The sequence below is a fragment of the Pseudorca crassidens genome, chromosome 11, assembly GCF_039906515.1.
Source record: "Pseudorca crassidens isolate mPseCra1 chromosome 11, mPseCra1.hap1, whole genome shotgun sequence".
Taxonomy (NCBI): Eukaryota; Metazoa; Chordata; class Mammalia; order Artiodactyla; family Delphinidae; genus Pseudorca; species Pseudorca crassidens.
Window position 1 is genome coordinate 7878031 of NC_090306.1, and position 24792 is coordinate 7902822.

A 24792-nucleotide genomic window follows, 5' to 3' on the forward strand; every position below is an offset into this window, starting at 1 on the left:
TGTGAAAAGGTAGCTAATTTCAGTTCTTCCATTAATCTGCTCCTGACTACAAAAGGAGTTATTTGTCTCAGCTTCTCATGTGGACCCTTACCTATCAAAGCACCTCAGACATGCAGGAGGAAGAAACATACACCTCTCTTCAGTGGGATAATCCAACACCAAACCCTTACCAGAAACATCTGTCTTCCACCAAAAATTCAGGTAACCAGTTCTACTTATTTAGACCAAGACCTTGTGGTTTATGGGTTTTCTTTTTTCCTGTTCTATGAGGAGCCCAAGGTGATTTTTCTAATCTGAGATAACCCACTTAAGAGTAGTATAATATGCGTAATATGATGCATAATATTGCATAATATGCAATAGTATTATAATATGCATAATATTAAAAATGAAATGAAATGGAGGAGAAGTAAAAAGGAAAAGAGAAATGGACTTGACAAATATGTATTACATTGGTTTTCTCTCTCTCTCTCTCTCCTCTCGCTGGAAAGACAAAGAATTCCTGGATTTGGAAAATAAGTGAAAGAAATCATATATTTTGTGTAATTTTAGTTCCCACGTAAAAACACCCTGCACATTATCTGATAAATACTAAGAAGTAAAAGAGAAAACGTAGGTTGAAAAAACTGGCAAACACTCATCAGCCTGGATCAGTTCTGTCTTTATAATTTAATATTCGTATTAGTCTCCTATTGTTTAGGTAATATATTACCACAGACTTAGGGGCTTAATACAACAGAAATTTATTTTCTTATAGTTCTAGAGATCAGAAGTCTAAAACGGGTTCCACTGGGCTGAAACCAAGGAGTCATGGGGCTACCTTCCCTAGAGAGGCTCTAGGGGGCAACCCATGCCCTGTCTTCTCCAGTTTCTAGAGCTGCATTTCTTGCTTTCCTTAGTTTGTGGCTCCTTTTCCATCTTCAAAAGACAGTAGCACATTTTCAAATGTCTCTCTGCTTCCTCCATCATATGGCAGTCTGTCCCTCTAATCTAAATCTCACTTATAAGTGCCCAGGTAAAACAGGATAATCTCCCCATCCCAAGATCCTTAACCTAATTATACCTTTAAAATCTCCTTTTCCATGTAAAGTAACACTTACTGGTTCCAGAGATTAGGATATAGGCATTTCGGGCAAAGCTGTTATTCAGCCTACGACATTATCCGACGATAAATTTTATACATTTTTCTGTAACTAGCATTAAGAATATAGCAAATCACACATTCATTTTCCTTTCCTGAATAGTTGCAAAATTACCTTAAAAAATTGTCCTCATCCAAAATCATACGTTTAAAGGGAAATACCTTTGAACCAATCATGCTCAAGTGACACTGACAGGAGATGAGATTGGAGACAGCCTCTTTGCTCTCAAAAACTAAAGCCTGCTGCCTGGCTTGCCATCATCTCTCAAAGATTGTTGGAAGAGAATACACCTAACTAGTTACTAAGTTTGTGGTGTTATATAAGGATAAGAGAAGTATACTATTAAAACTGTTCAATTTGGCATTTTTCCAAATCCAGTGTATTCCAAGTTATGACTTGCATTTCCAAGAGTTTGAGTTCACCTTTTCTTGTTACACACAGTTACAAGGCCTCGGTGATTCTCTAGAAGGAATGTCTAATGTTAACTCCTTAGTCTACTCAGTGTAGTCCTATCCTGACCCACCTCTTTCCTCTACTTTCTCTAATTCAATTTCATTGTCTCTATTCCTTGTTTAGGAACATGGTGTCTTGTGACGGTGGTTTTATGTATCTTCTGCATAGGCTCATTAGCAACCTCCATTTTCTTGGGTGTCAAGTGTAAGTACAAAAGGATATCTTCAAAGTAATCTATAGATAGGTTACATACTTCATGTAGTGTTATATACAATTATATGTACGTATGTCGTGGAACTGGAACTTCGTAATTTATAAATGGATAGACAAATTAATTAGAAACATCTAAATGACATAAATGATATAAGATAATGGCTTCCTTATTTAAGTTATGGGACATTTATTTGATATAACTCTCAAGCACTCGGAGGCTAATGATAACTTTTAATGTTCAATTGCATGTTGTTTAACTCAAATCTAATACCATAGGTCTGTTGGGGAAAATGATGCAAATAATTGCTTATATCATGACTCAATTTATGAATCATGTTAGTATGCCAAAGCTTGCAATTTGTAAGTTTTCAGTATAGGCTCTTCCTTTTCTAATATACATTTGTTCTAAATTTGACTTATACGATTATTTTAATATGTCTTTCACTTTATATTTGATGAGGTACCAGTTAGTATGTTTAAGGTAAATGTGAGAACTTTGTTCGAGCCAATATTTAACCACATTTCTTTATTCGTTTTAGTCCAAACTGGAGACATGTTTCTATATCTAGCAAATGAATTTTTTATAAAATGTAACAATTACAGAACTGCAGGTTCCAGAAACAGGACTAAGACCCTTTATTATCACTCATGCTAGCACTGAGAAATATGCTTAGCAAGACAGAGAGGAAGGCTATTGTCTGGATAATTCTTATTTCTTGTATATCTTGGCAAATCATTTTTCTGTCTAGGAGGAATTAGCTGGCAAAGGAGAATTAGGAGTTCTGAAATGAAGAAGAGAAGAGTACAAGGTTTGCTCCCACAAAGTACAGGAAACTTGACCTTGTTCATGTTAGCTATGATCTTATTTTCCTGGCGGTTCAGAGAGGAATGTTTTAATAATTTCTAGGCTCTCAAGAAATAATTGTTACCTTGTCTATCTCCTCAAATAAAATTTCACAGCCCAACATAAATGTCAGAACTTCCCTTATCTCACCTTATCTTCCCTCTGTACTTTATTAAAATAAACATAAATAGTATATATAATATACTATATATATATAAAATACTAGTCCATTTTTAAAAGAAATTGACAATTAAATATCTGTTTATCAAACATATATACTGGAAGCAGATTTGCAGAGTTGGAAGAGAACTACCATATAAGTCAATTAACATATAATAATCCAGTTTTTTCTGTAAAAACTGGGGACTCTTAATGAAATATTGCCAAGTTCCATTCTAACTGCAAGAATACATATTTAACTGACATTGCAAATATCAAAAGATATGGTCCAGGTATCCATTCTGTATAACAAGTTTCAGTGTTATTTTATAAATATTAACTACTTAGGGTAAAAAGATGAAAGAAACTTGAAGTACAGAGAACAGTTTCAATTTAAAGCAAAATAACTGAAGGTGTGACATCTTGAAACAATGTTGTCAAGTGAATGGAATGTAGAATTTGTTTTATACATAAAAATAAATCTATAGTCTCCAATCTCAGTTATTATATAGCCAAAAAGCACATAGTACATACTAAGGATGTTGATAAAATCATACTGTACACTTTTATGTCCTCAAAAATCTTGTTCTCTGATGGGGACATAATTTTGTTTTCTTCTCTGTTTAGTTTATGAAATCTGTTAAGATCAACCATGACAATCATGTTCTTAACAAACTCTGGGTTATCTTAAACTGAATGAATTCATTTTGATCTAGAAATCCCACTTCTGGAAAGTTTTCCTATTGATAAACCTGCACATGTAGCAACAGGAAGAAAAACAAAAAAGATTGAAAAAAATGCAATTGCCTATCAGTAAGGGACCACTTAATTAAAAAATGATACCTCCACACTATGGGATACCAAGAAGCCAGAAGAAGGAGAAGAAGGAGGAAGTGGAGATGAAGGTGGAGGAGGGGCAGGGGAAGGCATTAAAGGAAGGATGTGTGGCTTCCCTGGTTGCACAGTGGTTGAGAGTCCGCCTGCCGATGCAGGGGACACGGGTTCGTGCCCCGGTCCGGGAGGATCCCACGTGTCGCGGAGCAGCTAGGCCTGTGAGCCATGGCCGCTGAGCCTGCGTGTCCGGAGCCTGTGCTCTGCAACAGGAGAGGTCACAAGAGTGAGAGGCCCGCGTACCGCATAAAAAAAAAAAAGGAAGGATGTTTATTACAAAAGTGTGTGGAAAGACCAGGTTCCAACAGGCAACTCTTCCTCTCCATGTAAGTGTCCTTTCACGACACAATTTCTCTCTTGGATCAGGAAGCACCGATGTGTACACAAGACACCTTGGTACTTGGGAGCCCAAAATGAAGTCTTGCTTGGGAATTTATGTCTTGCTGACCACCTGACATATTCCTGAGAGGTAACTAGCCTCAACAGCAGAGCCTTCTCAGGGTCTCTTTGTAACCAGGGACAAATCGTCAATCGTATGTCATCAATGAACAATGCTGACAAGATAGTATAATCTGGCCCCCCAAATCCTCATACCCATGATAACAAAGCTACACTATTAATCTGTAATGTTTCATGCCTTGTCCGGAGATCAGTGTCATGTAGGAATTTTAAAAACACTGCTCATGCTGATTCCAGGCCAGCCCAAATGAATTCTCACGGCACAATAAGGACCACATATATAAGACTAGAAACCCAATGAAAAAAATTACAAAGGATATAATTATACACTTCATTGAAAAGAAAACACAACTGACCGTTATTTATACATGTGTGAAAAGAGTTTCAACATCAAACATAAAAAGATACATGCAAATTCAAATGAAATTGAGAGAACATTTGTATGAGATAATAGAAGATATACATTAGTGTCTCTCCCCTCTACTCTGCTGTGACAAGAGCACTAGGAACATCTTTCGTTCTAATAATTGTCTTTGATCAGGTCCCTGACACAGGGCTCCTGAAACGCTTGTAAATTCCTAAGTGATAAGAACACTAGGAATATCTTTTGTTCCGATGAGGTGACTGTGGATGGACTCCTGTATGGGGGCTGGTCACCACACCATGATTAGAAGCTTGGAATTATCAGCTCCACCCCCCCATCCTCCAGAGAGGGGAGAGGAGCTGGAAATGGCATTAACAATTGATCGTGCATGGGACTTCCCTGGTGGTGCAGTGGTTAAGAATCTGCCTGCCAATGCAGGGCACACGGGTTCGAGCCCTGGTCTGGGAAGATCCCACATGCCGCGGAGCAACTAAGCCCGTGTGCCACAACTACTGAGCCTGCGCTCTAGAGCCCCGAGCCACAACTACTGAAGCCCATACGCCACAACTACTGAAGCCTGCGTGCCTAGAGCCTACGCTCCGCAATAAGAGAAGCCACCGCAATGAGAAGCCTGCGCACCGCAATGAAGAGAAGCCCCCGCTCGCCGCAACTAGAGAAAGCCCATGCGCAGCAACGAAGACCCAACGCAGCCAAAAATAAATAAATAAAATAAATTTATAAAAAAGAAAAACAATTGATCATGCTTATGTAAGGAAACCTCCATAAAATCCCAATAGTGTGGAGTCAGAGAACTTCCAGGTTCGTAAACACATCCACACTGGGAGGGTGACACACCCAACTCCAACTCCATGGGGACAGAAGCTCTTGAGCTCGGGACCCTCCCAGCCCTCTCCCAATGTATCTCTTGACCTGGGTGTTCATCTGTACCCTTTATCATACCCTTTAAAAAACTGGTAACTCATTTCCCTATCAGTGAGCTGCCTTAGCAAATTAATTGAACCCAGGAGGGAGTCATGGGAACCTCCAATTTGTAGCCAAATCAAACAGAAGTTGTGGAAACCTGGGGACCTACTACTTGCATTGGCATCTGAAGGGGGGAGCAGTCTTTGGGACTGAGCCCTTGACCTGTGGGATTGTTACTTTCTCCAAGAAGATAGTGTCAGATTGAATTAAATTATAGGACACTGAGCTGGCGTTGTGGAGAAGGGCGAGGGGGGTGGTGGTGGAGAGACCATACATTTGGTGACAAGAAGTGTCAGAAAAGTCAAGATGATTCACAGGAGAAAGGCTTATAGAAGGAAAAACTGAGTTTTTCCTATGCCGTTTGCATCGGCACACATGGAAGGTAATTTGGAAATATCTAATACAATTTAAACGCACAAAACTTTGACCCATCAATGTATCTTACAAATATACTTACACATGTGTGAGATTATGTATAACTAAGGTCCTTTATTACAGTACTTCAGTAATATCAAAAGATTACAAATAGTCTAAAATAGAGAATTATTAAAATAAATCATGACCTATCCATACAGTAGAATGCTATATAACAAAAGAATGAAAAAGCTCTTTATGTACTAACACAGTATTATGTCCAAAATATATTTTAAGTGTTAAAATAAAAAGTGAAAAACCATGTAAAAAGATGGTTACCATTTGTGTAAAGGGGAAGGAGGAGATTTTATATCCATTTGCATGCAAAGTTCAAAATATCTCTGGAAGAATAAAAAAGAAATTGGCAAACCCGACTCCTTTGGGAGACTGGAATTGGGTGAATAAGGAAACAGGAATGGCAAAGAGCCTGTTGCTGTGCATTCTTTGTAGGTTTTAATCACAAATATAATCAGTAATGTGTAGTTCTCTTTAGTCTATGTTGAAGGTTTACTTTGTTATATGTCAGTATTTTATCAGGAATGGTTGTTATTGTTTGAAGTGTTCCAGGTGTCCACTACTGCAAGGAAGCAGCAACAAAAACTCATCCAACAGGACAGAGCACTGCTCAATTTCACACAGTGGAAGAGAAACCATGGCCTGCAGATGAAATATTGCCAAATGTTGATGCAGAAGTCTTTCAGTTCAGGTAATTGATACAAAATCAGTTTCCACTGTGTGGATACACATGGATACACCAATTCCTCAAAACAACAACAATAACAACAAAAAACCAGTGACATACATTTTATTCTTTGTCAAATTATAGTCAGGATTTCATAATAGGAGAGACATACTTTTGATCTACACTTCAGTTCAATCTCATATATATACATATATATATATATCAATAGTATGTGGAAAATACTGAGGTTCCACGAAATACAGATAAGGAAAATATACAGTCAAATGTCAAAATGGAATGTGTGAGATTAGTAGGTAAGATTAAACAACAAAAAAAGCAACATATTGTGTTTTATCCAATCATTCAAATTTACGCGTATCTTGAATTAGAGCTCCAAATGCCTCAATTTATTTAGTTTAGATCTTGCTTTAGATTCAAATGTAGATATCTCTTGAAGCAGAAGATTCATTTTGAAAATCAGGGACTTACAAAAATTATAACAATGCAGGGTTCAGCTCATTTTTAAAAATTCTATTAAGTGACTTTGGTTTTATCTTTTTCATCCCTTACAGGCATTTTAAACCTGTCTATTTCTACTTGTTAATAGTGTGTCAAGTACTCTACGGTTACTTAACTAGTGTTTAATAATACTAATACATAAAATTTAGAGAATTAACTTCCCTGTAGTGGATATCATCTTAGTAATTGTCAATAAGAGAGGTCAAAAACCTACCATAGCTCCTTCTAATTGAAATTTTGTCAAGTAAATGTTTAAAAACATCAATGTTTTTCAATATAGCGGATTACTGAAAGCATGAGTTAGGCCCACCTCTGAGCCATCAACCTTAAATCAGTGACGATATCCATTTTGGAGACTTGCAAATCCAGCATGTTGTCCACCTTTCAACTGTCACTTCAACACTACTTATGCTATGACTTTAACAATATTCAGGATACTGACTAGAGTGTATTTCAAACAAAGGATATTGAAGAGCCTTAAATAACTTGACATCTGTGCCATGGAAACTGATAATGAACCATTTTTGACCTTAAGTAGAAGGCTTTTCTCTAATGACTAGTGATCTGGCAGTGTCTTTCCCTCTATAAAACTGTGCCAGAAACACTTGGTCAAATTCCTGCTCTTTGGTTCCCCTTTTATACATTGGAGCATCCTTCTTTTGTGAATACGTTCTTTCTTAACACAGGTTCTGTAAAACTGGTTAAACACTGTGGCTTACTTCTTAGTTATATCAAAGTCCTAAAATAAACATATTGGTCAGTTGTGTTTTTGTTCACTTTTCCTCACCCACAAATTTTAAAACCATTCCTCAAGGTGCATTGTTTGTTCTCTCCATTCTGTGCGAAAAATTTTCATGTTTAACTCTCAGAATGTAAACATCAACTTGAGGTTTATTATGTTACTCACCTAATTAATTGGGAATGTACTTATTATTATGCTTGGTACATTCCCAATTAAATTGGGTCAATAAGATTAAAAGACATGAAACAATAAGCAAACAAATGAAGATTATAAATGATGTAAAGTTAAAAGGAGGAAAGATTTCTAAAAATAGAATAATCAGATCAATTATTATAGAGGAGGAACAATTTGGGAATAGATATTCTCAAATTAATTTTATCTTAAACTAATTCTTAGAGACCTACTGCACTTGGAAATAATTGTATAAATCTTACTGTATTCAGCCTCAAAGCAGCTGAAATTGGCAAGTACTGCATCATATGAACCACTGGGTTAAAGAGTCCAGCTTTACCGGGAGTGACACAAGGGTTCTTTTGAGAAGATATGCTACTAATATTTTTACAATAACTTTAATAAAATGTTTATATTTGAAGCCCATAACTGTTGGAAATAATTGTATAAATCTTACTGTATTCAGCCTCAGAGCAGCTGAAATTGGCAAGTACTGCATCATATGAACCATTGGGTTAAAGAGTCCAGCTTTACCGGGAGTGACACAAGGGTTCTTTTGAGAAGATATGCTACTAATATTTTTACAATAACTTTAATAAAATGTTTATATTTTTAGCCCATAACTGCAGTCCTTGTCCAGACAACTGGATTCGCAATGGAGAAAGTTGTTACCGTGTCTTTGAAAGCTGGACAGTTTGGCGCACCAGTAGAGAGGATTGTTTGAAGGAGGGATCTAAGCTTCTACAAATAGACAGCAAAGAAGAAATGGTAAACACTGTTTTATGGTTTCACATCATTCTGAAAATACCATATTACCCATTAAAAGAAAAGACTGGTTCTCATAAGACAGAATTCCTTGATACTCTATAACAATGGTAGATTTGTTGAAAAAAAGGTTTAACACACAAAGTAAGAATTAGCATGGCTTAGTTTCCTTTTAACTGGAGAAACAAAAAACGAGATGGTTATTCAAAAATCAAGGAGAATATGTTAGTTCTATGTCCTTGGTTAATCAAAAAGGGGAAAGGGTAAGAGAAATACCGTTTTGTAACATGGTAACCCACTCCAAGATATGCATACATTATAAGTGTATGTATGTTTTAAATGTCTTATTTTCAATGCTGTAGGGATGTATAATAAGCTATAACAATTTTGTAATTATCAAGAAAAGTAGAAGTATAAAAAGTGAGGTGTTGTCATGAAATGGAGAGATTTATGAAAATAAGCATTTGCTAAATGAAAAGTTTAATTGACCTTAAATCTAGTTTACTAACATCTTAACGAGCAAACAGTAAGATGTTTCCCTGAAATCATTCTACCCATAAATTATGTGCGAAGTAGAAGACATAGTTACACATTTCTGAATTTATTAAAAATGTGTGCCTACTATATTCAGTAACTAATCAAAATTCCTTTTTGTAAGAGTAACAGTAGAACAATTTGTTAAGGTTATGTAATAAACCAAGGCAACTTGGACTAACTTATTACAATTATGGGTTCACATTATTTTTTCTGTGCAAATTTATTGACAAAAGTTAGAAATATTTCTTCTCACAAAATATGCCTACAGTTAAGTTGCTTTTGGAATCTTCTAAACTGTTTCTCACATTGAAATATCCTGGGAAAGTCATATACTATATGCCAAATTCTGAATCTGTTAAAACTATTTTGATACCAGATGCCTACTTTTTCCATAGTCCTTAACACCACATTGATCATTTAGCAATAGGGAAAAAGGTATCCTTTCTTTTAAAAATCCTCTCTCTCTCTCTCTATTTCCAGCTCTCAAATTCTAATTATTTCTGTGGAAACAAAATACCACACTTTATATTTCATAGTCATTTATTGGGGTTTTTCTGGTAGTACCCCCCACCCCATCCTCAGTTCACTGTTCTTGTTTCTTATAGGACTTTATCACTGGCAGCCTGAGGAAGATCAAAAGAAACTATGATTACTGGGTGGGACTGTCTCAGGATGGGTCCAGCCAACCTTGGCTTTGGCAAGATGGCTCCTCTCCTTCCCCTGATCTGTAAGTCTCTGAGGGAAACATTCCAAGAAGAATTAGACACAGGGGGGAAATCAAAAGTTCATTTTATTTTATATCTTACATTTCCTCCAGAAGACATAACCAGCATGATAATTTCACAGGCTTCTGATTGGAATCAAAGCCAAGATAATTTAAGAATGGCTACATGACTTCTAAATTTTCTGTCTCAGCCCCACTGCCATTACACCGTAGCACATTCACATCAAAATTCGAGTCTGAATGAACAATACTATGTGATTATCACATACATTTCCTTTGTGTCTTTTAAAGGCTAGAGTGCTAAGGGCAAGAGACTATAGTAATTATTAGGCAATTTCCATAGTAAGCTTTCAGAAAGAGCTAGGGAGGCTGGTCAGCAGTGCCTTTGTATTTTGAGAATTAAGAATCAGAAAAGAGATTCCAAATTAGAGCCTATCCTTTTGTATTCAAGCTTTTCTTTTTTTTAAAGTGCTGCTTGTTGAAGTAATATTTACATACTTTATTGAGAGAAAATAGTTCTGTTATTGAAGAAGAAGGGCAAAACTACCGCGAGGGTGACAGATTAAAACAAAAGGAAAAGCTGTACATCTCTCATTTTATTGCCCAGAGGACATTCCCGTAAGCCCAACACCTAACCTCAGATACACTGACTTGCGTCTCCAGGTCACCAATACAGGGACTCCAATCAACTAACCAGGTCTGTGGATACCTCAGAAACAACGGCCTTTCTTCCGCTGACTGCCGCACTTGGAAATATTTCATCTGTGAGAAATACGCGTTAAGATCTTCTACCTGAAAGACAGTTTGCTTGAAGTGATTGCTCCATTATGGTAATACCTGCAACAGGTCATTGGAAAACCTGTAACAATGAGTTTAAGAGTCAGCGCAGAAGTAAACCAGTGCAAGGGTTGTGAAACCAGCTACCCGAGACACAAAACCTATCTTGCATTTACACTTGGTAATATTCCTCAACATTTTCCAGATGTTCCTTTGACATTGTTCAAATTAATTACCGAGAATAAAATTGGTTTAGAGCAACAGAGGACAAAACCCTAAAGAGTGGAAAACAAGCTGAAGAAAAATCATTTCTATTTGTCATTTTTTTTCTTCCTCTCTCTCTCTTTTTAACTTAGAGTGACCGTGAACTCGACAGAAAAATCTATAAGTCACTGGGGAGATGATGCAGTTTTAGCTGACTGATACTGTTTTTAATAAATGAATAAATGTGATCTTTTAAACTCACCGTTTGCCAGATCTTTCTGTGAATTTGCTGGGTTTCCAGGCATTATGTTATTGGACCAGTAGGACGGGAGGACAGAGATATGGATTTTCAAATTGGAAGGAAGACAGGCTGCTATCTGCTGCCTGTAAGACAATACCATTTTTCGGACTGCAGAATTCTGCTGGAGAGATGAACAACCAGAGCTACACGTAAGTGGAAGGAATAGCCAGGCTGCCGATATCAGCGTGTCTCCAGTAAAGAAGAGCGGCGAGCTTCCTTCCTGCCTCTCACTGAACATCCCCACCACTCGCAAATCAAAAGACCCATTATCTGGATCCTCAAGGTTAATACTCCAGCACTTTTAACTACATCTCTCTGTGCCTCAATGTCCTCCTTGAAAAACAATAATAGAACTTGCTTCAAAATATTGTTTGAGGGCTTCGCTGGTGGCGCAGTGGCTGAGAGTCCACCTGCCGATGCAAGGGACACGGGTTCGTGCCCCGGTCCGGGAAGATCCCACATGCCGCGGAGCGGCTGGGCCCGTGAGCCATGGCCGCTGAGCCTGCGCGTCCGGAGCCTGTGCTCCGCAACGGGAGAGGCCACAACAGTGAGAGGCCCAAGTACCGCAAAAAAAAAAAAAAAAAAAAAAAAAGACAGCACTTAAATAAATAAGGTGAAATAAAACCTAATTAATTGAGGCAGTAAGAAATCATTTAAGTGAACCTGGAAGCCTATTGTAAAAGATGACCTCTGAAGGAGACATTCCTTTAGGAATGGGAAGGGCATGTTTTTGTGTTTATTTCTTTATTTACCCTTGACTTGGAGCTTAAATGGTGGGAATGTCAATAAAAGGGATTATTCTCTAGTTTTCTGCTGAACCTAGAAAAGGAAAATAGCAAAGAAAACACAGTATAAGTTGTCCGCTCTGGTTTTTCCAGCTGGCAGCTCCATCTAATAACCTGGAATAAAGGGGAAATAATAGCAAATTTTAGTAGCAAAGACTGTTTGTCTTCAAGATTCTTCAAAGTATTGTCATGGAGCTGTATTTAGAGAAAGGATAGGAAGCATTTAATAACTCTTTTCAGAAGAAGTACAATGAAGCCAGAGGCAAACATCCTACAGCTGACGTCATCCGCCAGCATGTGATGCAGTATTTACAAGTCCGAGTTTTATCTACAGAGCAGCTGGCATAAGCCTCTACAGATGTCCTCAGTGGTAATATTGCTTTCCACACAGATGGTACGGGTGGGAGATTTTTCCTTGCCGTTTGCTTTTGGCCCAGAAAAGCACGGCCTTTTTCAACACAGTGGTAAAAGACTGGACCTTAACACCGGGATAATCAGTTTCATATCCTAGTCCCACCAATAATGAACTGGGTATCTGATCTATCTCACGGAGTCCCGGATTAGTTTTTAAAAAGGGAAAGGATAGGAAAAATAAAACCCTGTCCTATCAACATAAAGAGGCTTTTTTAACATGCTCTCTCCAAAGGACATTACATGTATGAAAAGAAAAACTCTGGTAATATTGATAGAATAATAATATCATTAGATTCTAAAAATCTATTCATACAATGAATAAAAGAAGGTATGTACACTTGAAATCAGATTATGCAGCTTTTTGTATTCTTCGAAAACTGCAAGAATTCCATTAGAAAGTATTCGACTCCCAAATATTGAGGGCAACCCTGAGGCAACCTTCTAGACCTTTCTGTGTATTTCACAATCTGCTACTATCTCCAAAGTAAAAGCTCCCAGCACACTTCTCACATTTCCTGCTGTTACAAGACCCCTGACCTGCTTCCTGTTGATAAATTTTAAGAGCTGGTTAATATCCTCAGGAAAAGAAATAGCTCATTGTGTACCCTGGGGAACTCGGGTCTACCAGGAAAGGCCACGTTCCTCATTTAACATTTCCCCCCAGTTTCTTCAGAATTACCTAAACACACAAGAGCCTAGAAGAACAAAAGTTTTCTCATGTTGGAAAACCCATTCACGGTGTGCTACCCTGTCTGATTCTCGACGGAAAATTGTTCTCAGAAAGTCATATTAGGATTATTGCCTACTCTTAAAATTAAAAAAAAAAAAAAGTTTGTGGACTGAATGCTGTGCCGTACTCCTTTCTGTTCTTCGGAAATACTTGCTCATGTCGTGATCAGTGCTGTGGATTTTATTAGGTAGATGAGGAGGTTGAGGGCAAAGATGGAGAGGAATCAGCTCAAGAATAACAAACGTCAGGGCTTCCCTGGTGGTGCAGTGGTTGAGAGTCTGCCTGCCGATGCAGGGGACGCGGGTTCGTGCCCGGGTCCGGGAAGATCCCACATGCCGCGGAGCGACTGGGCCGGTGAGCCGTGGCCGCTGAGCCTGCGCGTCTGGAGCTTCTGCTCCGCAAGGGGAGAGGCCACAACAGTGAGAGACCCACATACCGCAAAAAAAAAGAATAACAAACGTCAGATAACATGCTGTTATTTTTCCTTTCTCGCCATCCAAAGTGACACTTTCCCTTAGGCTGCAGATCTGGAGAGAAAACACTAATCATCACCCACTAACCAGGCAGCTAGACTTGTTAAAGCAATGACATTTAAAGAGACACCCGTCATCCAGCCCTGAGCTAGTCCGCAGTCACGTAAGATGCCAGGGGTCAAAACTTAATGTGTGCCACCTCACTTTTATTTAGTTCACAAAATCATTTGACTTTCTCAGATTAACCATATTTTCTTGCTGCAGTAACAAGGCTTAAATAACACTTAATTGCTTAACTAAAGGTCTAATCCATGTCTCTCATTATGCGCTTATTATATCAACCACGTTCATTAAATACCTGCACCCGTCATAGAAAATATTTAGTAACATCCACAGGCCCCCAGTGTAGGGGCCTCTCTATAATTTGTTCACGAATGTAGGTCTCTGAAGAAGGTGGTTTATGCTTGCTTTCGCTTCCCTACTTTTAAAAACTAAATCCCTCCTCTGCTTTTCTACATATTTTTAATATCCTTTACATTTTACACTGCAATGTAGATTATGAAACTAATTCCACATGTACCTCATTTCAGCCAACAAGAACACCCTGAGGAAACTAAATATGTCTACTTTATACTTGATGAAATAAGTTCTGTGAAGTGAAGGGATTTGCCAGATAATAAATTACAATACAGGATCTAAAACTTCATTTTATGGCCACAAATGCAGTTCTTTTTGCAGTACACAATAAATCGATGCAAAATTTGTTCAATGCTGAAGAAATTTCCTAACTAATTAACAGAAAATTGAAGGGAAAATTCTTAAGGAAGAAGTCTACAAGCAACGATTGATAAGTGACACAGTCTTACAGGAATAAATACAAACATCTCCCCTTTATCATGTATTTGCTAATTCAATGTCATTTCACCATGAGATAGATGTTTACTGAAAATAAAACTGAAGCATCCTAGTTTCCACTGTTGAAAAACAAAGAATGATCATAGATTAGCCTTTCTAGTGTTAAACCCCTAAAATTGATTTATCTCTAAGTCGATGAAGTCAGTGGCTGTGATGGTGTTATTTGCAACGATTTGTTACGTGCGTGCATATTGTCCTGAGCTAGCGGCACCTGCACAGAAGCCAGCTGTGTATGCAGATGTCAGAGTGTCTCTTTCACTTGCCATGACCTGATTGGATAACTCACCCTATCACAATTCGGTTGACTCATCTTTAGCCACACATTGATGTTATAAACGTGCCTCAAAAGATTTAAAATTTAAAATGTTAAAACCATCCCCTTGAAGACAGCATGCCTCTCCAAGACTTCTTATTTTTCTCAAATAATGAAATAATCAGCACTCTTGTAGAGTCCCCACAAACTCTCAATAAGGCACACACAACCACAACACTGATTGCTCTCACGTTTTGAAGAGCATCTGTACGTTGGAATTTTTCCCCAAAGCACAAGTCCTTTCTAAAACCACCAACACTTTCCATTATTTACATTTATTATTATCAAATCTTCAGTACCTGGAAGGTATAAACAGGGATTAAATGGAAGGAAAAGGAACGGAAACCACACTAGGCCAGGCGCACATAAAGAACTTGACTTTTGTTCTGCAGAGCAGAAATCTTCCACTTCTCTGAAGGGAGCCTGCAGTTGCAGTTGTAGTTGGAGAACCATTGGCCTCCATGTCCGGCTCAGAGAGGCTCACGGAGCCTCTGCAGCTTCACCGTGGCCGCAGCTCTTTCACATGCGCATCGCCTCAACTCCCTGCAGTCCTTGGAGAAAGCCTTTCCATTGAGGATGGTCACACAGTCCCTACTTCTTAGGCTGGTGAAATCTATTATAATCTCAAACCTCAAAAAAGAAAGAAAAAGTTCATCTTATCATAGTTTACTTCTAAAACACAAAAGTACACAGGGAGTGTCCTAAGCTTGATAAAATTATAGAATAGACACCCATAATGAGTCTACTGGAAAGATGGGGTCACCAGACTCTTTCCTCTCAGCCCCTCAGTTTCCATACGCATTCTTAGAAGCATCAGCTCACCCAAAACAACAAAAACTATTTCTAACTAAAATTAAAATACACGTTATAATCCAATTTATCATTCGATTTTACTGCCATCTGAAAACTTATCTACCTTCTCTGTGACTCAGTTTATTTAACTGTAAAAAATAATCATATTGAATATGTACTATCTCCTGGAAAAATAAATCCTATATAGGTATATAGAAAGGTGTCTGCTCAAACAAGCCTTTAAACTGTAATATATTTTGATATAGATATTACGTTTACCGATCTCAAACAATATACCATACACATGCCTATCTAAATGCTCATATAAGTAAAACTAATGTTTGATAATATTACTGTTTATATTGTGAGTAAATCTATTCTCAGAGACTGTATTTTGAAAGATGTGCTCCCCATTTCACTGCACAGAGAGCCAAGAAATCTGAGGTCTTATACTGCCTCTGGGTATTGACAAGTTGTAGAGTTGTGCGACCTTAGGCAGGTCACCCATTACCACCTGGGCTTCAGTTTATTCACCCATAACAGATCCCTCTCTCTCTCTCTCTCTCTCTCTCAGAGAATCCTGGTCTGTCTCTCTCACTGGTTTATGAGCCATTCTGAGAGTAAGTACTATGTTTTATACACCTTTGGAAGTCCTCCTACAAACACAGTGATAGTTTCATTTATAGTTGTCACTCAGGCAAAAGCTCTCTATTAAATGCCTTTCCCATGAAATGTGCTGAAGGCTTACAGTTCATGGGAGTAAGGGGCTCCGTCCATCCACAGCCAGGCCTTGCCGTTGCCGTTGCGGGATAGCCCTGTCCAATAAGAGTAGAAAAACTCAGAGTAGCTCTGAGGCATGGCAAACTCCTGTGAAAGGCACACAAGAAAACATTCAGCTTTAGAATTGTTATATACATACAGAGATACGTAGGGCTGGCCCTCACTTTTAATATGAGAACATAGATGATGGTACATTCAAGAAAAATAGTGTCCATGCTGAGGTCAGTTAATTTGTCCAAGTTAAAGAATTATTTTTTCTTAATAAGCATAGACTAGATGCTGATGTTCCGAAACCAAGAATCACACCAACCAAGATTTATAAATGACCCATTATTTTCAAGTCACAGGATTAAACAAGATTGATATAAAAAATATGGGATGTAGAGATGTGGAGTGATTCTGGAAACTGGAAGAATCTGGAAGGAAGAGTGCAGGAATGGGAAGTAATCTTCATGAATACATGTGAAAAGGACTGACCAGGAATGAGAAAAGAATAATGAATATATACTTTAATGCAAAGCAGGGTAAAAGAAAAATTTACAAGGCTGATTTATGTCTCAGACTAAGAAGGGAAAACAGAAATGTTTCATATATAGGCATTTACATTTTTGTGTATTTACATAGATGTAATTCCTTTTCTACTATCCATATTGAAAAATGTTTAAAGTTATTTATTTCCTTCTATATCATCTCACTCTTTAACACAGAAATTATCTAAATCTTTTATCATTATCCATTGTTATACCTTCCTTTTCCACGATACTATGAGTTCCTTAAGGACATATACTTTGTTTTATTCATTTTCACATCCTCAATCCCTTGGATAATTAATGGCACATGTTGGTTCAATAAAAGATTACTGGAAATATAAATGAAACTATCACTAAGTGATAGTTACAGTATAGGCATATCAAAGAAACTGTAGTTGAAAATAGTGTTTCCAACAGAATGGTGGCCCCTTCACATTAAAAGTTCTATAAATAAATCATATGAAAGTGACTTAAATATATGCAAATATATGAAGTGCATAAGATAAAATTACTATGTAACTTTCATAATAATACTTCTAACCACTGCATCTAGTATATCTGAATCCTGTTTGTGCTGGAGGTGGAGGAAACAGAGAATAAAAAAATTAGGAGGCTTTATGCTGGGATACATGGGCTTAGTCAAATAAATCGCCTCTTTTTCTGCCTAAATTGAGCCATCAAGAGCCACCTAGAGGGGTGGGATAGGGAGGGAGGGAGGGAGACGCAAGAGGGAGGAGATATGGGGATATATGTATATGTATAGCTGACTCACTTTGTTATACAGCAGAAACTAACACACCATTGTAGAGCAATTATACTCCAATAATTATGTTAAAAAAAAAAAGAAAGGATGAAAAAGATTATCTTAGAGGTTTGAGAGAGATTGCAGAGTTTCATTCATCACAGATTTCAGGAAGTGGATAGGAATTAAGATGTAACTAGAAAGATGTTAAGAGTTTGCACAGTTAGCAGGGTATTAACTTCAATTAAATAACTCTGTTGATAAACTACTCTGTGCCAAGACCTCTGCTAAAACAATGATAAATAAATAATGGTCATACCGTTTGAGGAATCAAATCCAAAGGCTATAGATGCAGCCACTATGGAGAACAGTATGGAGGTTCCTTAAAAAACTAAAAATAGAACTACCATACGATCCAACAATCCCGCTACTGGGCATATACCCTAAGAAAACCATAATTCAAAAAGAGTCATGTACCACAGTGTTCATTGCAGCACTATTTACAATAGGCAGGACATGGAAGCTACCTAAGTGCCCATCGACAGATGAATGGATAAAGATGTGGCACACATATACAATGGAATATTCCTCAGCCATAAAAAGAAATGAAATTGAACTATTTGTAGTGAGGTGGATGGACCTAGAGTCTGTCCTACAGAGTGAAGTAAGTCAGAAAGAGAAAAACAAATACCATATGCTAACACATATATATGAAATCTAAAAAAAAAAAAAAGGTTCTGAAGAACCTAGGGGCAGGACAGGAATAAAGACGCAGATGTAGAGAATGGACTTGAGGACACGGGGGGGGGAAAGGTAAACTGGGACGAAGTGAGAGAGTGGCATGGACTTATATATACTACCAAGTGGAAAGTGGATAGCTAGTGGGAAGCAGCCGCATAGAACAGGGAGCTCAGCTCTGTGCTTTGTGACCACCTAGAGGGGTGGGAAAGGGAGGGTGGGAGGGAGACCCAAGAGGGAGGAGATATGGGGATATATGTATATGTATAGCTGATTCACTTTGTTATAAAGCAGAAACTAACACACCATTGTAAAGCAATTATACTCCAATAAAGATGTTTAAAAGAAAAATCCAAAGACAATAATAAATGTAAAAGGGAACAATCATGCCATTTTAATAGTGAACTTTAATTGCATGTACTTACTCAATATATGCCAATTTCATTTTCATATTTGCCTTGTCCAGTCTATGTTAGGGTGTAAACTTCTGGAAGGCTAGATATTTATTTGCAGATTATGGCAATGATTTAATTAAATGTTTTTCAATCAAAAGTTTTGTCACTTTCACATGGAAAGACAGGAAGTGCTATTTTCATGTCTCTGACGTGGTATCAATATTGTTCCCTTCCTACCCAAACCAAAGAGGTTAAGAAATTAAGACCTTCTTCATTTGATTCCTGACTGATGGGGAACTTGAAGGTCTTGTTGCTAAGGGGTGGATAGTTGTGGAGATCATTCCACAAACGATGACCTCAAGAGATCATTCAAAGCAATAGGAATAAGACTTAGGCCTTGATTGCAATAAATAGGAGAATCTGTGGGCTTCGACTCCTTAGAATCTTTTAAAGATTTCTTTCTGAGTGTACTTCAAACACTGACCAAGCCTCAGGACCTTACCAGTACTTCCTGTGTATTAATCTTCAGCATGGTCGAGTTCTCAGCAATGCAGAAATATTCACAACCCTGCCAACTCTTGCTTTCTTCATAGAACTTGTAGCATTTGTCCCCATGCCACTTCCATTTTTCTGGGCAAGGGCTACATCTGTGCTCTTGAAAAGAAACCGAATTTAATGTTATCTTCTACCTAGGTCTGTTGTTTTTGTTCTCTTGAAATTACATAATACTTGATGACACAAGAAAGAATTGATTCCCTAGCTCTTAGATATTTAATTGCCCAATGATAATTACAAATATTTACTGAACACCCACTATATGCCAGGAATTATAATTGGGTATACAGTGGGAATCAAAATAGACACTACCTGCTTTTATGGACAATGGAATCTAGTAGTGAATGATTGGAAATTCAGTGTTCCTTGCCCCGTGTAATTCAGCATACAGAGAGGATATTCAATTTCATAAAGAACTTTTCATCTGTTCAAAAACTCAATATGCATTGGATTTGGGAAACCATTGAAGTTTCTATAATTTTCTTCCTCAAAATCTACTTATATGGTAGTAAAAGCATTTTTTAATGAAATATATATCAATAAGATCTGGATTATTTTTTCGTTGTTTTTGTTTGTTTGTTTTGTTTTGTTTTTTTTTTGCGGTACGCGGGCCTCTCACTGCTGTGGCCACTCCCGTTGCCGAGCACAGGCTCCGGACGCACAGGTTCAGCGGCCATGGCTCACGGGCCCAGCCGCTCCATGGCATGTGGGATCTTCCCAGACCAGGGCATGAACCCGTGTCCCCTGCATCGGCAGGCAGACTCTCAACCACTGCGCCACCAGGGAAGCTCTGGATTATTTTTTCATTCAAAGCATAAGTGAATAAAATTTTAGAAAAAAATCACATAAATACAATACCAAGCCAAGCATGAGTTAAGATGGTAAATCTCCATGTGTCAGAAATTGAAATGGTCATCAAAGTCAGAGGAATAAGTGCACAGGTCAAGGGTGAGATGGACTGAGTGGGTCATGATCGTAAATACAGGAACTAGGCCCTGAGAACCATGGTCTTATCACCTCTGTGGATACATGGCCTTGGGCCTTTGAGAGTTGGGCACCTGTATCCACATCCCTTGTCGGTGTACGGTGAGATGGGAACTCAATGATTCCACAAAAATGTCTTTATTTTAAAAGCAATCCAGTGTCAAAATGTTAACATGTGAAAATCTGAGTGGTCAATACACAGATGGATGTTACATTATTGTTCGTATTTTTCTGACTGTTTAAAATATTTCATAAGGTAAAATGAGGTTTTAAATAAATCAATTATTTGGGAGATTTGCTTTGAAAGTTGGCTTATATCTCTGGTCCAGACCTTTTTCCTTATATATCAAACTGCCTACTCATATCACCACACATATCTAAGGGATATTTTCAAAGTCAACATGCTCAAAACAGCATCCCTGGTTCCTAACCTCCCCCCTCATGACCACAGAATTCTTCCCCATTTCTGCTTTGCCCCAGAACTCTGGAGTTATCTTTGACTCCTTTATCGCCCTCATACCCCTCACACCCCACTTTATTACATCATGCATTCATTTCCATCAATAATATCCTAGCTTGAGGAACCATTCCCTCTTTCCTGGATTATTGCGATAGTCATCTCTTATGTGATTTCTCTGTTTCTATCCTTCCTACCCTCTCCCAGTCTATTTTCAACATATTTGTAGAATGAGCCTTTAAAAACTCACGTCAGACATGTACTTCTCCTGCTCGGGGTCCTGAAATGAATCTTTCTTTTGCTCAAAATAAAAGCCAAGGGCTTCCGTGGTGGCGCAGTGGTTGGGAGTCAGCCTGCCGATGCAGGGGACGCCAGCTCGTGCCCCGGTCCGGGAAGATCCCACATGCCGCGGAGCGGCTGGGCCCGTGAGCCATGGCCGCTGAGCCTGCGCGTCCGGAGCCTGTGCTCCGCAACGGGAGAGGCCACAGCAGTGAGAGGCCCGTGTACCACAAAAAAAAAAAAAAAAAAAAAATAGAAGCCAAACCCCTTACAATGTCCCTTAATGCCATGAGTAATCTGGTAGGTGTGTTAATTATCTTGATCTTGATAATCACTGCATAATATATGTGTATATCAACTCATCATGTAGTATACTTTAAATATATATAATTATATTTGTCAATTATTCCTCAATAAAGTTAAAGAAGAATAAAGAAAATAAATAAAATTATGACCAGTGAGATCATTAGTCGTGTAGGAAAGAATCACTTAGAGAAGTGGAAGTGTGCGTGTTGATGTTATTTACTGGGTAACCATGAAATCAGGCTGTCTGGTTAGTGTGGAAACCAGTCTGTGTGGGGGCGACTGGGAGACTTCATCTGACTGTAGAGTCCCCGCAAGACAAATCGGGGACTTGGAAATGTATCTGGCTTCCTATGCACGCATAATAGGGAGAACAGAAAAGAAGACAGACTTGAATAGAGCTGGGTGTTATGAAACCCAGAAGGATAGAAGAAAAAGAAGACAAAGAACTAAGGTGATGCTTCTAGGCTTGTCCAGTAGTATTTACCAAAGCACAGTTCATCCAACATTGGCACTGTCGGGCTTCCCTGGTGGCGCAGTGGTTGAGAGTCCGCCTGTCGATGCAGGGGATGTGGGTTCGTGCCCCGGTCCGGGAAGATCCCACATACCTCGGCTGGGCCCGTGAGCCATGGCCGCTGAGCCTACGCATCCGGAGCCTGTGCTCCGCAATGGGAAAGGCCACAGCAGTGAGAGGCCCGCGTACCGCAAAAACAAACAAACAAACAAAATTGGCATTGTCATCATAGGTGGTCCTTAATAAAATGCAGATTTTTGGTACCCAGACAAGTCATACTACATTAAAATAACTAGAGCCTGATTCCATTTATCTGTCTTTTTAACTCGATTCCTATATGATTCTTAAAATCCAGAAACTATAGTTATGAGTTCATTAACTTCTTCATGAGGAAGGATTTGTGAATACATTAGGAAATGTATCCTACTCTTAGGTATTTAGGTGCCAAGGTCAGTTGAGAAAAAAACCTGTATTTTATTTACTTGTAGTGTTATTCTGATTAATTGAAGTTAATTGTATTTATTATTCTAAATGTCTGAATTTGCTGAATCCCTTCACGTTCTGTAACACAGACACAGCTGAACTACGTGATCCCAATAACCGGGGATGATCTGGACGTCCGAACTCTTTACTAAGTTTGCCAGACAACTAGTTGAATAATACATGGTTCCCAGGTACATTGATGGGAGAATCAGCGCTATACGGACTGATTCTCCGTATAGCGCTGTATAGCGCTCCGTATAGCTCCCAAAGGGGAGCTCAACGATCAGGACTCACCTCCTGTTTTGTTATAGAGCTCACGGCAGAGTTTTTCAGCCACGTGATGCAGAGTCTCTGCAAGCCTCCTTTTCTGAGTCTGGAGAGATTGAAGCTGTCGGGAGAGATTCCCCAGCCTTTCTTCCTTTTGAGAAATGTTTTCTTGCTGAGTGTTGGAGAGCTGGTAGAACTGAAAAACTAACCCAATTTACCAAGTCAGACTGGACACCTTATATTCTTCACTTCTATTTCTATTTCTATTTTCTACATCTGGGGAAGACGGCAACAGTATGTTATTTAAGATCCCAGGCTCTGAGCGCATTGCCTACACCCAGGTTTGGACTATAGTACATAATAAATTGTATTGCCTTGGGCAAATTGATTTCTGTTTCCCTATCTGAAAATATGGAGTCATAATGACGATTCCTGACTTCAGGGATAAATTCCTTAACCATATTTACTGCTCAATAAATCTTTCTGTGTACACTGTCAAACCGTTACTCAACCTAAAATCATAAATCCATTTATCTATTGATCGGTATATTGACAATGTACCATATATTGTTATCCCATTCAGTCACTGAAAGAGTCATGTTATTGTTTCTATATTTTTAAAGCTTTGCAATTGGGTTCAGTGAGAATAGGTAACTTTCTCAACGTCACTTGGCTAGAAAATTTCAACACTTAGCTTTAAACTCCAGGTTTCTAAATCTAAGTAAAAAAAATCCTTCATGAATCATGAGAGTCGCTTTATACCACTAAAAAGAATGGTTTATGCAAACGAACAGTTATATCAAAATGAAGTAAAAATTTGGGAGCCAGGGTAGAAACACTAAGATACATTTTTTTTTAATTTTAAAATTTAAGATTACAAACAAGTTCTAAAATGTCCTATAAAGAAATCCAATTTTGACATTTGAACCTGCTTTTCTATGTGCTCTTTTACCTTGAACCACCTTCTTCAACTGTTCAGGACATATTGCTGTAGGGTCCCATCTGATGAAACCCATTTACTCACTTCCTTTTTAAGTTTTTTACTCTGTCCTTACTAGTTTGAAATTTAAAGACTTTATACGTGAATTCTTCCTTATTTGATTTTCATGAGTCTTTGCAAAATGATTCTATAACTTCCTGGACTTTTTGAAAAATATTACAGTGATTAAGACCTGGTCTATTCTCCGTATATTGAGGGGGTGGGATATAAATGAAATCTTTTCCTCTGATTAGCCCACTGAGCCGTGAATGCTAAAAGCAAAAACCACAGCCGCTGTCGTCTTTTGTGGCATGGAAGAGGGCTGAAGTATGCATTCATTAAAAACTGCTGATGTTAAATATTGATATATAAACAAACAACAATATTGATATATAAACAAAGAACAAAAACCTTCTTATCTCAGAATGTAAAAGTCTAGCTGGTAAGTGACTGTTGTATTTTAATGTTTCTTCCACTATGCTCGTGATCTACAGAGTTGCATTAGAATAAGGTACATCATTTACAGAGTTGCATTTCAATAAGGACTTATTCACAGGCTCCAGAATCAAAGTAAAAAAAGAAAAAAAAAAAGAATATCATAACAAGTATTTCTCATCCTAGACAAACCTTGGAACCAGGATCTTCCCCCAAGTCAGAGTGCAGACTTACACACAAGCCCCAGAGCTGCCAGGCTAATGAGCAGCACCAAACACAGAGTCAGCAGGATCAGGGCCACTGGACGCCAAGCGGAAGAGGGACGCCGGGGCTCTGCAGGGGACAAAAGAAAAGACACTTTTCTTCCTCTTGGATCTATATCAGCAGCAAGCTAGTGAGAGGAGTTGGTTCCAGAAAGGAGCAAAATGTACAGGACAACCGTCTTCAGGGGCTAGATAACATTCCCTCTGTCCTAGGAAACACTGTCACAAGGCTCCACGCCAAGCCTCACTTACCACGGCTGGCTTCCTTCACAAGCCCCACCCACTCCTACCCTCCCCATCCACCCAGTCCTACTTCGCACT

General features: G+C 38.4%; 2 protein-coding genes across 5 annotated transcripts in view; one reads left to right on the forward strand and one right to left on the reverse strand.

The window, feature by feature from the left end:
* CLEC9A (C-type lectin domain containing 9A) lies at positions 1-10868 on the forward strand. The gene is made up of 6 exons (XM_067695671.1): positions 1-201; positions 1719-1799; positions 6483-6629; positions 8654-8805; positions 9945-10066; positions 10727-10868. Exons 1-6 carry the CDS (start codon positions 78-80, stop codon positions 10857-10859), a joined length of 759 nt encoding a protein of 252 aa, XP_067551772.1. The 5' UTR covers positions 1-77; the 3' UTR covers positions 10860-10868.
* Positions 8799-24792, reverse strand: part of CLEC1A (C-type lectin domain family 1 member A) — a 27592-nt gene continuing 11598 nt past the window's right edge. The window contains exons 2-8 of one of the 4 annotated variants that reach the window (XR_010932262.1): positions 24443-24541; positions 22822-22998; positions 19455-19606; positions 16516-16634; positions 11307-15605; positions 10758-10855; positions 8799-10074 (exon numbers count right to left, since the gene is read on the reverse strand). Coding sequence is in view for 1 of the 4 variants with exons in the window: in XM_067695670.1 (XP_067551771.1) it covers positions 15446-15605; positions 16516-16634; positions 19455-19606; positions 22822-22998; positions 24443-24541 (707 nt within the window). In the remaining 3 variants the exon portion in view is untranslated. Of the gene's footprint in view, positions 10901-11281; positions 15606-16515; positions 16635-19454; positions 19607-22821; positions 22999-24442; positions 24542-24792 lie in introns of those variants that run through there. The other 3 variants (XR_010932261.1, XR_010932260.1, XM_067695670.1) reach the window with 3 other exon arrangements.